The sequence below is a fragment of the Heptranchias perlo genome, chromosome 6 (genome assembly GCF_035084215.1).
Source record: "Heptranchias perlo isolate sHepPer1 chromosome 6, sHepPer1.hap1, whole genome shotgun sequence".
Lineage (NCBI taxonomy): Eukaryota > Metazoa > Chordata > Chondrichthyes > Hexanchiformes > Hexanchidae > Heptranchias > Heptranchias perlo.
Window position 1 is genome coordinate 52,699,444 of NC_090330.1, and position 13,686 is coordinate 52,713,129.

Genomic DNA, 13,686 nt, shown 5'->3' on the forward strand with positions numbered 1-13,686 from the left:
TATTAAAAGAAGTTAGGGAAGAGATAGCAGAGGCACTATTACATCTATATAAAAATTCAACAGAAAAGGGAATAGTGCCAGAGGACTGGTGGACAGCTAATGTTATTCCTATATTTAAAAAGGGAGATAGAACCAGTCCAAGGAACTATAGACCAGTTAGCTTAACATTGGTGGTAGGAAAGATAATGGAATCCTTACTGTAATAGTAAAACATCTAGAAACCGAAAATATAGTAAAGGATAATTAGCATGGATTTCAAAAGGGAAGGTCATGCTTGACCAACCTTACTGAATTATTTGAAGAAGTAACAGAAAGGGTAGACAAGGGTAATGCAGTAGATGTAAGAACATAAGAAAAAGGAGCAGGAGTAAGCTTTCCGGCCCCTCGAGCCTGGTCCGCCATTCAATAAGATCATGGCAGAGCTTCTACTTCAACTCCACTTTCCTGCCCTATCCCCATATCCCTTAATTCCCTAAGTGTCCAAATATCCATCGATCTCAGTAATGAATATACTCAACGACTGAGCATCCACAGCCCTCGAGTCGAGAATTCCAAAGAATCACAACTCTCTGAGTGAAGAAATTTTTCCCCGTCTTGGTCTTAACTGGCTGACCCCTTATTTTGAGACTATGACCTCTAGTTCTAAACTCTCCAGCCAGGGAAAACAGCCGATCAGCATCTACCCTGTCAAGCCCTCTAAGAATTTTATACATTTCAATGAGATCACATCTCATTCTTCTAAACGTCAGAGAATATAGGCCCATTCTACTCAATCTCTCCTCATAGGACAACCCTCTCATCCCATATATGGGATCATATGGATTTTCAAAAGGCCTTCGATAAGGGTACCGCATAGTAGACTCCTGACTAAGGTCAGAGCATGTGGAGTCAGGGGACAAGTAGCAGAATGGATAGCAAGCCGGCTACAATACAGAAAACAGAGAGTAGGGGTTAAAGGTAGTTACTCAGGCTGGCAAAAGATTGGATGTGGTGTTCCACAAGGATTGGTGCTGGGACCACTGTTGTTCACCATTTATATAAATGATTTGGACTCGGGAATCAGAAGTACAATTTCAAAATTTGAGAATGACACCACATTGGGGGTATAGTTAATACCAAGGAGGACTTCAACAAAATACATGAAGACAATAAACTTGCAGAATGGGTGTGTAATTGTCAAATGAATTTCAATTAGATAAGTGTGAGGTATTACATTTTGATAGGAAGAATAAGGGGGCCACATACTGCTTCGATAATAAGAGTCTAAATGGAATAGAGGAGCTGAGGGATCTGGGGGTACAGATACACAAATCACTAAAAGTAGCAATGCAGTTTAATAAGGACATAAAAAAGCAAACCAAGCACTGCAGTTCATTTCTGGAGGGATACAATTGAAAAACAGAGAAGTTATGTAAAACTTGTATAGAACCTTGGTTAGACCACACTTGGAGTATTGTGAACAGTTCTGGTGTTCATATTATAAGAAGGATATAGAGACATTGGAGAAGGCGAAAAAAAAAAATTACCAGGATGATTCTTCAGCTGAGAGGTTATACCTGAACAGGCTGGAGCTCTTTTCTCTAGAAAAGAGAAGACTGAGGGGTGACCTGATAGAGGTCTTCAAGATTATGAAAGGGTTTGATAGGTTAAATGTGGAGATGTTTCCACTTGCGGGGGAGACCAGAACTTCGGGGGAGGCCATAAATATCGTTGCTGGGTCAAAATCCTGGAACTCCCTACCTAACAGCACTGTGGGGAACCTTCACTACATCCCGGACTGCAGTGGTTCAAGAAGGCGGCTCACCACCACCTTCTCCAGGGAAATTAGGGTTGGGCAATAAATGCTGGCCTCGCCAGCGACACCCACATCCTATGAACGAATAAAAAAAATTGTAAGATAGTCACTAATAAATCCAATAGGGAATTCAGGAGAAACTTCTTTACCCAGAGAGTGGTTAGAATGTGGAACTCACTACCACAACGAGTAGTTGAGGCGACTAGCATAGATGCATTTCAGGGGAAACTAGATAAGGACATGAGGGAGAAAGGAATAGAAGGATATGCTGATAGGGTTAGATGAAGTCGGAAGGAAGGAGGCTTGTATGGAGCATAAACGCTGGCATAGACCAGAATAGCCTGTTTCTGTGCTATAGTTTCGATGTAACTCGATGTAACATTCTATGTAATTCTACGTAAAATGCACCACCTCACACTTGTCTATATTGAAATTCATTTGCCAATTCTGCAAGTTTATTGATATCTTGCATTTTGTTGCATTCTTCCTTTATAATACCTATATCCCCAATTTGGTATCATCTACAAATTTTGAAATTCTACTTCCAATTCTCAAGTCCAAATCGTTAATGTAAATTGTGAACAACAGTGGCCCCAGCACCAATCCTTGTGGAACACCACTTCCCACCTTTTGCTAGTCTGAGTAGCTACCCTTAACCCCACTCTGTTTTCTGTATTGTAGCTAGCTTGCTATCCCTTCTACTACCTGCCCCCTGATTCTACATGTTCTGACCTTGATCATGAGTCTGCTATTTGGTACCTTATCGAACGCCTTTTGAAACCCAAATATATTACATCTATTGCATTACCCTTGTCACTCTTTCTGTTACTTCTTCAAAGAATTCAATAAGGTTGGTCAACCATGACCTTCCCTTTTGAAATCCGTGCTGACTACTCTTTTTATTGTATTTTCGATTCCTAGATGTTTTTCTATTACATCTTTGAGTAAAGAGTTCATTTATCTTTCCTACTGCCGACGTTAAGCTAACTGGTGTATAGTTCCCTGGACTGGTTCTCTCTCCCTTTTAAAAATAGGAATCACATTAGCTGTCCACCAGTCCTCTGGCACTATTCCCTTTTCTATTGAATTTTTATATATATGTAATAGTGCCTCTGCTATCTCTTCCCTAACTTCTTTTAATATTCGTGGATGCAATCCATCTGGACCAGGGTTTTATCCTCTCTAAGTTTGATTAGTTTATCAATTATCCCTCCCCCTTTCTATCTTAAATGTCTTTATATCTTTTTTGATCTCTTCTTCTAATGTCTTGCCCACTTTGTTAGTCTCCTTGGTAAATACTGAGGCAAAGTAACTATTCAATATTTCTGCCATTTCATTGTCATTTCCTGTGAGTTTATCTTGTACATCCCTTAGTGGCTCTATTCCTGTCCTGATTTTTCTTTTGTTATTTATGTGTCTGTAGAATAATTTACTATTTCTTTTTATATTCCTTAATAATTTAATTTTGTAGTTCCTCTTTGCTTTCCCGTTTTTTTTACTTCTTTCTTAACCTCTTCGTATTCCCTTTTGTCATCCTCTCCTTTATTGTCTTTGTACTTAATGTAAGCCTTTTTCTTTAGTTTCAATTTTACTCATCTCTTTATTTAGCCATGGTGTTTCATTATTGGTTAGTTTGTTCTTGTTTTTTAGAGGAATCTATTTCTCCTGAACTCTATTGATCACTGTTTTAAATATTTCCCACTGCTGTTCTATCTCTTTGTCAATTTTTTTTCCCTTTTATCTTCCCTAGTTGCGTTCTCATCCCCTCAAAATTAGCTTTTTTCCAATCTATAACTTTGGTCTTTGTCTTACGTATGTCTTTCTCAATCATTATTTTAAACCTGATTATGATATGATCACTTTTTGCCTAGATGGTCCCCTACGCTTACTTCTCTTTGCTCTGGCTCATTTCCCATTACTGGATCCAGCAGTGATTCCTCTGTTGTTGGCCTTCTTACGTACCGTAAGAAAGGCATCCTGAACACACTGTAAAAACTCCATTTCCTTTCCCCCTTTCCCTACCTCTTCTTGCCAGTGTATTTGGGTGTAGTTGAAATCTCCCATGATTATTATTCAATGTCTTTTATAATGGAATCTATTATAAAGAATGTGATAACAGGACACTTAGAAAATAATAATAGGATTTGGCAGAGTCAACATGGATTTATGAAAGGGTAATCATGTTTTACAAACTTATTGGAGTTCTTTGAGGATGTAACTAGTAGAATAGACAAGGGGGAACCAGTGGATGTGCTGTATTTGGATTTTCAGAAGGCTTTCGATAAGGTCCCACACAGGAGGTTGGTGAACAAAGTTAGAACACGTGGAATTGGGGTAATATACTGGCATGGATTGAGAATTGGTTAACAGACAGAAAACACAGAGTAGGAATAAACGGGTCTTTTTCAGGTTGGCAGACTGTGACTAGTGGGGTACTGCAGAGATCAGTGCTTGGGCCCCAGCTATTCACAATCTATATCAATGAGTTGGATGAGGGGACCAAATGTAATATTTCCAAATTTGCTGATGACACAAAACTAGGTGGGAATGTGAGTTGTGAGGAGGATGCAAAGAGACTTCAAGGGGATATAGGCAGGCTAAGTAAGAACATGGCAGATGGAATATAATGTGGAAAAATGTGAAGTTATCCACTTTGGTAGGAAAAACAGAAATGCAGAATATTTTTTAAATGGTGAGAGATTGGGAAATGTTGATGTTCAAAAATGACCTGGGTGTCCTTGTACATGAGTCACTGAAAGCTAACATGCAGGTGCAGCAAGCAATTAGGAAGGCAAATGGTATGTTGGCCTTTATTATAATAGGATTTGAGTACAGGAGTAAAGATGTCATACTGCAATTATATAGGGCCTTGGTGAGACCGCACCTGGAGTATTGTGTATAATTTTGGCCTCTTTACCTAAGAAAGGATATACTTGCCATAGAGGGAGTGCAACGAAGGTTTACCAGACTGATTCCTAGGATGGCGGGATTGTCGTATGAGGAGAGATTGAGTAGACTAGGCCTGTATTCTCTAGAGTTTAGAAAAATGAGAGGTGATCTCATTGAAACATACAAAATTCTTACAGGGCTTGACAGGGTAGATGTAAGGAGGATGTTTCCCCTGGCTGGGGAGTCTAGAACCAGGGGTCACAGTCTCAGAATAAGGGGTAGGCCACTTAGGACTGAGATGAGGAGAAATTTCTTCACTCAGAGGGTGGTTAATCTTTGGAATTCTTGACCCCAGAGGACTGTGGCGGCTCAGTCATTGAGTACATTCAAAACAGAGAACGATAGATTTCTAGATATTAAAAGCATCAAAGGATATGGGGATGGTGCAGGAAAATGGCATTGAGGTAGAAGATCAGCCATGATCTTGTTGAATGGTGGAGCAGGCTCGAGGGGCCGGATGGCCTACTTCTGCTCCTATTTCTTATGTTCTTATGTTCTTTTACTCATTTCATAGGTTTGCCTACATATTTCTTCCTCCACTTCCCTTCCACTATTAGGTGGTCTGTAAATACCCTATTAACGTGATCGATCCCTTCTTATCCTTTGTCTCAATCCATATGGATTCTGTTTCTATCTTACTGTTAGTTATGTCCCTTTTCTCTACTGCTGTTACGTTGTCTCTAATTAGTACAGGTACCCCACCCCGCTTCTTTCTTCCCTATCCTTTCTAAATGTGTTATATCCTGCAATATTTAATTGCCAGTCCTGTTCTTTATATAGCCATGTTTCAGTTATCCTTACTACATCTGGCTCCTCGCTACGAATTATTGCCTCCAGTTCTCCTGTTTTGTTTTGGATGCTGTGCACATTGTTTTACATTGAATTTAATTTATTTTTATTAATTGTTCCCCTCATTTTATTTTGCCCTCCTTTAGCATAGAAAACCATCCCAAATCACTTCAGAGAGGCATAATCAAAAAGAATTCTTAACTCTCTATAAAGCCTTTCCAAGGCTTGACAATCATCATATCTGGGAAGGCTCTTCTAGCACCTCTCTCGCATTCGTACGCATGATACAAGAAAAAGCTTCAAGCCTGCCGAGTAGATCTCAATGTCAGTTCCAGCTTCCAACCTCTATGTATCTCTTGCAACTTTTCATGTCACTATTTTAAGAATATTTCTATAATCCGTGTTCCTTTGAACTTTCTTGTTCCTTTTAAGCTGAACGTGCACTGTCCCACTTGCTGTTCCTCCTCCTGCAACTCAAAACTCATTGCACTCGATTACTCTAACATATTCTTTTGTTTAAAAACTGTGGAATTCCTTACTTCCCTCAGTCTATCTTTCCTATTATAATCTTCCTACTGTTAAAAACCCAAGCTTGCATTATTTGATCCTCATTTACCATGATTTTTTAAAAAATAATTTCAACCTTGGTGGTATCCTACATAATAAGCCTTGGCCCTTCAATGTGGTTTTATTTTCTAAAAAGAAAAATTGGTCAAAAGTCAACAAGTGCTTTTTGTCTACATAGTAAAATTCCATGCATTTCATAAATTTGGCAAGCCTATTTTACATATCAAAAAATATAATTTATTTTAAGAACATTAGAAATAGGAGCAGGAGTAGGCCGTATGGCCCCTCGAGCCTGCTCCGCCATTCAGTAAGATCATGGTTGATCTTTGACTTCAACTCCACTTTCCCACCCGAACCCCATATCCCTTGATTCCCTTAGAGTCCAAAAATCTATCAGTCTCACCAAAGCCCTGTACAATTGCAGACTGACTTCCTTACTCTTATGCTTCAAACCCCTTGTAATAAAGGCCAACATATTATTTGCCTTCCTAATTGCTCGCTGAACCTGCATGTTAACTTTCTGTGTTTCGTGTACAAGGACACCCAAATGCCTCTGAACACCAAAATTTAATAGTTATTCATCATTTTAAAAAATATTCTGTTTTTCTATTCTTCCTACCAAAGTGAATAACCTCACATTTCCCCACGTTATATTCCATCTGCCACCTTCTTGCCCACTCACACTTAACCTGTCTATATCCCTTTGCAGAATCTTTGGACATGATTTTAGCCTGGAAAAACAGGTGGGTTGGGGGCGGGGAGGCAGTAACAATTGCAAAAATCTAAAACCTGCCACCAACCTGCCCATTTTCGGTTTTCATGGGGGCAGGCGACCAACCCGCTCTCAGGAGGTGGGTCGGGCGTCAAAGGCTTTGAAGTAGGCTGCAGGCCTCTATTTCCAAAGCTTTTTTGATTTTAACCCTGAGGGCTGGGATTCCTCGAGCCTTCTGCTTCACGCCCCCTGAGAGGAAGGGAGAAGGCCCGAAACTGCAGTTAAGTGCCTTTACAGCACAGCTTGTCGGCCCAGAGAAGCAGGACTGCTTCCCCCAGGCCCAACAAGCCTACCTGCAGCAACTCTTCCCGCCGCGATCTCTGGCCCCCTCCCGCTGCGATCTCCGGCCCCCCCGGGCCAAGATCTCACCCCCCCCCGCGCCGGGATCTCTTCCCCCCCCCCCCCCACCCCCCCCCCCCCACCGCGCCACGATCGCCGACCCACCCCCCCCCCCCCCGCGCCACGGTCGCCGACCCCCCCCCCCCGCGCCACGGTCGCCGACCCCCCCCCCCCGCGCCACGGTCGCCGACTCCCCCCCCCCCCCGCGCCACGATCGGCGACCCCCCCCCCCCCCGCGCCACGATCTCCGACCTCCCACCCCCCCCGCGCCACGATCTCCGACCCCCCCCCCCCCCCCCGCTCTGACACTTACCCGAACACATCCTTTTCCCAGCTCCTCTTCTGTCTGACAGCTGGTGTCAGTCGATCAGGCCAGCCTGTCGGGCGGGAAACACAAGGGAAAAAAAAACAACGTCCTTACGTCAAAATCGTGGCATTCCACCCCCCCTCCCCGCCCCCCCACTTCCCGGCTCTGAGATTTGTGTCCTCCTCACAGCTTACTTTCCCACCTAGCTTTGTATTGACAGCAAACTTGGATACATTACACTCGGTCCCTTCATCTAAGTCATTAATATAGATTGTAAATGGCTGAGGCCCAAGCACCGATCCTTGCAGTACCCCAACCTGAAAATGATCCGTTTATGCCTACTCTCTGTTTTCTGTCCATTAACCAATCGTCGAACCATGCTAATATATTACCCTCAACCTCATGAGCCCTTGTCTTGTGTAACAAGTGGCACCTTATCGAATGCCTTTTGAAAATCCAGAAATTTGACATCCACTGGTGTTTTAGTGATTTAAAAAAAAAATCAATTTTCTCATATAGTCTCTGACTGGGATATGGTTTCACGGCTGCCATCCAGTACCTTTTCCATCTAACTTTTTTGTGTGAGCCTAGATAGTGTTGGCAGGATATTTGACTGTGAGTGGCAATACAACTGAGTAGGGATCACTCTGTGGGAAACAAGAGTAGAGACCTTGGCTGACCATTGTTTCTCCTCCCTACTCGGGGGCACTGAGGCCAATTGTAGTGCCCATGCTGACATACTGTGCTGCACCGAACTATGATCAAATCTATAAGACTCTATCATATATGGCTCATTTCAATGACAAGCAATTAGGGAAGCTCTATATTTGCCAATCAAGACATTAGAAAAGCTCTGATATTTTTATTTGCAAAGAAAGTGAATATTTTACTCAACAGTGAGCCATTTTACCCTATGGTAATCCATTGTATAATGACTAATTAGATTATGGAGAGAGCAGAACTGATGGTGTAATTGGCAAAAAGATTATAAAATTGTTGTTAATGCTCCATTGAACATAATGTTACAATTTCTTGATGGTTTTATATATTGGTTAACTTTTAATGCTCACTAAAAACTGGAAATCTAATATCAGGGGGAATTTTTGTTTGTCCAAATATCTTATATTCAGATAAAATCCAGTCACATTTAATGAACTCAAAGAGAGGGATGCTTGCTACACCAATATCTTTTACATGATCTTATCTTTTACCGAAATGATCGTTTGCTTGGTAAAAACCCCACGTTTGCTTGTCTTGCAATTTATTATGACTTAAATACACACGGATATGAGTAAAAAGTAGGTTTCTTTTTTACTTTGTCCACCTAAGTAGTAATGTGTGCTACAAACGTTCTCCAGTGGCAATTTTCCCCCTTGTTAATTGTATTTAATGTGTTTCCATTGTTCATCAGTGTGAAATGTCGGCTAACAGAGAATACAACCAAAAGATTTCAGCATTCAATCTGGGAGTCGCTGAAGCCATAAAGAGACGGAAGAATTCAAAATGCAAAGACTTTTATGTAAGAGATAAACAGCATGCTAGACTTTGTTTCTGGAATGGTTTTATTTATGTATATTTGACCCTTGATCTTAAAGACCTGAGTCTTAAATATTTAAAAGTCAAAATTCAACTACTTCGACGGCAGAAATGAAGCAATCTATAGTTTACCTGTTTAAGATTATTGTGATTCATGAAGGTAGAAATTCTGCTGGCACAGTGGCACTGTAGAGAGCGTGACCGGTCGGAAATTCTGCCCAACATTTTGGCCTTGCCAGGGCTTGTCCCAAATTCTGGGGCTGGGATCATTACCATGTTAGGGGTGAGCACCCACCTCAGTAGCAGCGCATCAGGGTCACTCACCCAGTCGAGTAAACAGAATCTCAGAGAAGAATTCTACCGCTCCAAGAGGGGCAGTCACAGGGGCAAAGTGGTGCCAGACTCTGAGGAGAAGCTCCCATGCTGGGAAGCCCCCAAATCAAATGGCAATCAAACCCTCTAAGATAGTTTGCAGTTTGATTTTATTCCGGGTGATGCCCACTTGTGGCTCAGAACAGCATGTACTGCTGCTTTCTGAAGACATTCGCACTGCTGGGCCTTACAGTGGTGTAACTGGTGGAATTCCAATGGAGCCCAGGAACACCCCAGACCTGCATTGAAGGAACGGAAACCTGGTTGAGCCAGATTCTACCCCAACCTCTGGTCTCTCTGCTGATCATAAGCCTGAATTCTACCCCTTTTTCAGCAGCAGGAAGACCTGCACCCGATTTGTGCGCACGCCCGGGCCACTGCTAAATTTGTCAGGGCCTTTTATTAGGCAGCCATGGCAGCTGCTGAATTGAGCTCAGGCCTCATTTAAATATGGAAATGAGGGTCCTGCACCAGTTTCATGATCCATCCATCAAATTCTTTGGCCCAGAGTGGAGCAAGTGCTGGAGTTCAGCATTACCCGGTCTACAAGAGATCTAACGAGTGGTCTTTAAAGGGACTGTTGGAAGTCGCCAGCAAAAATGTATGTATTGTTTTCATACTTACCTTGATGTGGAGCTGTGAGGAGCAGGAAAGGCTCCTCCTAGCTCCACAGCACAATTACTGGCTGCTGCCAGTCCACGCTTGCTCCCTCCCCCACACCACAATGGACTTATCTGAGGGTTGCTGTAGGTGAGCAAGCGACCCAAATTCCATGCAGCTACACAGGCGAGCTGTCTCTGGAGATTTTAAGAATGAGGCTCGAGAACCAATTTAGGGCAGTCCTTGGGCTTTCTTATTTGGGCGCGTATATTAAGCGCGCCATCTGTTATGCACCTGAAAGCAGTCCATAATGAATTTAGCCCCCAGAGGTGCTAGTGATCACTATTATCACAAACTGACTTGTTCCAGTGAAATCTTGGAAACCCTGTGAAAGTGTTCTGTTCAAAACATTTATCAAAGCATTGATAGCTATCATTCTTAGAAGCTCTTACTCTCGTCTTGAGTCTCGTCAGAAATCGGGCCTCCGACTTCTTCAACATAATTCTTTTTGAGTCGCAGATGCTAATCAGGCATTCAGATGCAGCTCGCAGGTTTCAAGGACACCAATTTGGGCCACCTGCATTGCTGACAGTGGCCCTCAGGTAAGTCCTGGAGGGGGAGAGGAACAGGAGGAGGGAGAATGCGGGCTGGCAGCACTCTTGCTCCTCCTTGCTTCATATTACGGTAAGTTAAAATTCAAAAAAGTATCTTTTTGTTGGCGGCCTCCAGTAGTCCCTTTAAGGACTGCTGATTTGGCTGCAGAAGAACCTGAAAAACTGAATGGTGCATACTTAAGGCATGCTGCGCTCAGTCCTGCTGAACTTTGTATTGGAGTCATGAAACATGCATTAAGATCCTCATTAGTGTACGCAAGGGGTCTAACACCTGTTTCAGATGGACACAGGGACTAATATATTGCCCAAGCCAATATGGTGTTGGACGTACTTCAGGCACCATTCAGGTGTGGGACATAGCCTTGTGAAATTGGTGAATTAATGCAGAATCTGTAGGTCCACACTGATTTACTGTAAATGCATATTGCTTTGTAAACTGAGATCTTAATGCATATACATCATTTACATATGTATCAATGATTTTATGTTGAGATTGGGATCTCCTATGATCAGGTATTTTAATTGCATACAACATCCAATTTTTTGAATATGTGCATTTTAAGCACTTCTCCTTGAATTTAAATCTTTGTTTTCATTACATATAGAACAATTGTGTGTATTTGGTTTCAATTTTGGCAATGTAATTTGTATTTGTCCTTTGCAAAGTAATTGTTTAAAAGCATAAACAACGTGCTTTCACTCCTTCAAAAAATTACAAATGATGAAAATTAATAATTCAATACAATATTGAAAGTTTGATATTTTCATAGAATCATAGAAAGGTTACAGCATGGAAGGAGGCCATTCGGCCCATTGAGTCTGCACCAGCTCTATGTAAGAGCAATCCAGCTAGTCCCACTGCCCTACCCTTTCCCCATAGCCCTGCAAGTTTTTTCCTTTCAAGTACTTATCCAGTTCCCCTTTGAAAGCCACAATTGAATCTGCCTCCACCACCCCCCTAGCAGTGCATTCCAGATCCTAACCACTCGCTGCGTAAAAAAGTATTTCCTCATGTCACCTTTGGTTCTTTTGCCAATCACCTTAAATCTATGTCCTCTGGTTCTTGACCCTTCCACCAATGGGAACAGTTTCTCTCTATCTATTCTGTCTAGACCCTTCATGATTTTAAATACCTCTATCAAATCTCTTCTCAACCTTCTCTGCTCCCAGGAGAACAATCCCAGATTCTCCAGTCTATCCACGTAACTGAAGTCCCTCATCCCTGGAATCATTCTAATAAATCTTTTCTTCACCCTCTTTAAGGCCTTCACATCTTTCCCAAAGTGCGGTGCCCAGAACTGGACACAATACTCCGTTTGTAGTCGAACCAATGTCTTATAAACGTTCATCATGACTTCCTTGCTTTTGTACTCTGTGCCTCTATTTATAAAGCCCAATATCCCGTATGCTTTTTTAACCGCTTTCTCAACCTGCCCTGTCACTTTCTACGATTTGTGCACATATACCCCCAGATTTCTCTGTTCCTGTACTCCTTTTAGAATTGTGCCCTTTTGTTTATATTGCCTCTTTTCGTTCTTCCTACCGAAATGTAGTACCTCGCATTTTTCTGCATTAAATTTCATCTGCCACATGTCCGGCAATTCCACCAGCCTGTCTATATCCTCTCGAAGTCTATCACTATCCTCCTCACTGTTCACTACACTTCCAAGTTTTGTGTCATCTGCAGATTTGGAAATTGTGCCCTGTATACCCAAGTCCAAGTCCATTAATATATATCAAGAAAAGCAGTGGTCCCAGTATCGACTCCCAGTATCGACCACTGTACACCTCCCTCCAATCCGAAAAACAACCATTCACCACTAATCTCTGCTCCCTGTTACTTAGCCAATTTTGTATCCATGCTGCTAATGCCCCCTTTATTCCAAGGGCTTCAATCTTGATGACAAGCCTATTATGCGGCACTTTAATTAAACACCTTTTGAAAGTCCACATACACCACATCAACCGAATTGCCCTCATCGAACCTCTGTGTTACCTCATCAAAAAACTCTATGAAGTTAGTTAAACACGATTTGCTTTTAACAAATCTGTGCTGGCTTTCCCTTATCAATCCACACTTGTCCAAGTGACTGCTAATTCTGTCCCGGATTATTGTTTCTAAAAGTTTCCCCACCACCGAGGTTAAACAGACTGGCCTGTAATTGCCGGGTTTATCCCTACACCCTTTTTTGAACAAGGATGTAACATTTGCAATTCTCCAGTCCTCTGGCACCACCCCCATATCTATGGATGTTTGGAAGATTACGGCCAGTACCTCAGCAACCTAGGATGCATCCCATCTGGACCGGGTGACTTATCTACTTTAAGTACAGCTAGCCTTTCTAGTACATCCTCTTTATCAATTATTCACCCATCCAGTATCTCAACTACATCTTGCTTTACTGACACCCCGGCAGCATCTTCTTCCTCGGTAAAGACAGATGCAAAGTACTCATTTAATACCTCAGCCATGCCCTCTGCCTCCTTGAGTAGATCTCCTTTTTGGTCCCTGATCAGCCCCACCCCTCCTCTTACTACCTGTTTACTGTTTACATGCCTATAGAAGACTTTTGGATTCCCTTTTATGTTTGCCACCAGTCTATTCTTATATTCTCTCTTTGCCCCTTTTATTTCCTTTTTCACTTCCCCTCTGAACTTTCTATATTCTGCCTGGTTCTCACTTGTATTATCAACCTGACATCTGTCATATGCCCCTTTTTTTTGCTTCATCTTACTTTCTATCTCTTTTGTCATCCAGGGAGCTTGGGCTTTAATTGCCCTACCTTTCTCCCTCGTGGGAATGTACCTGAACTGTCTCCTCTTCAAAGGCTGTCCACTGTTCCATTATAGTTTTGCCTGCCAATCTTTGATTCCAATTTACTCAGGCCAGATCAGTTCTCATCCCACTGAAGCTGGCCCTCCTCCAATTGAGTATTTTTACTTTAGAGTGGTCCGTGCCCTTTTCCATAGCTATCTAAACCTTATGATACTATGATCGCTGTTCCCTATATGTTCCCACATGTGACACTTGCTCCACTTGGCCCGT

General features: G+C 42.2%; 1 protein-coding gene across 3 annotated transcripts in view; it reads left to right on the forward strand.

Moving 5' to 3' along the window:
* LOC137322994 (coiled-coil domain-containing protein 81-like) overlaps positions 1-13,686 on the forward strand; it is an 80,902-nt gene that overhangs the window by 54,472 nt on the left and 12,744 nt on the right. For all 3 annotated transcript variants that reach the window (XM_067986314.1, XM_067986316.1, XM_067986315.1), the window contains one exon: positions 8,930-9,037. In XM_067986314.1, coding sequence (XP_067842415.1) covers positions 8,930-9,037 — 108 coding nt within the window. The remainder of the gene's footprint in view (positions 1-8,929; positions 9,038-13,686) is intronic.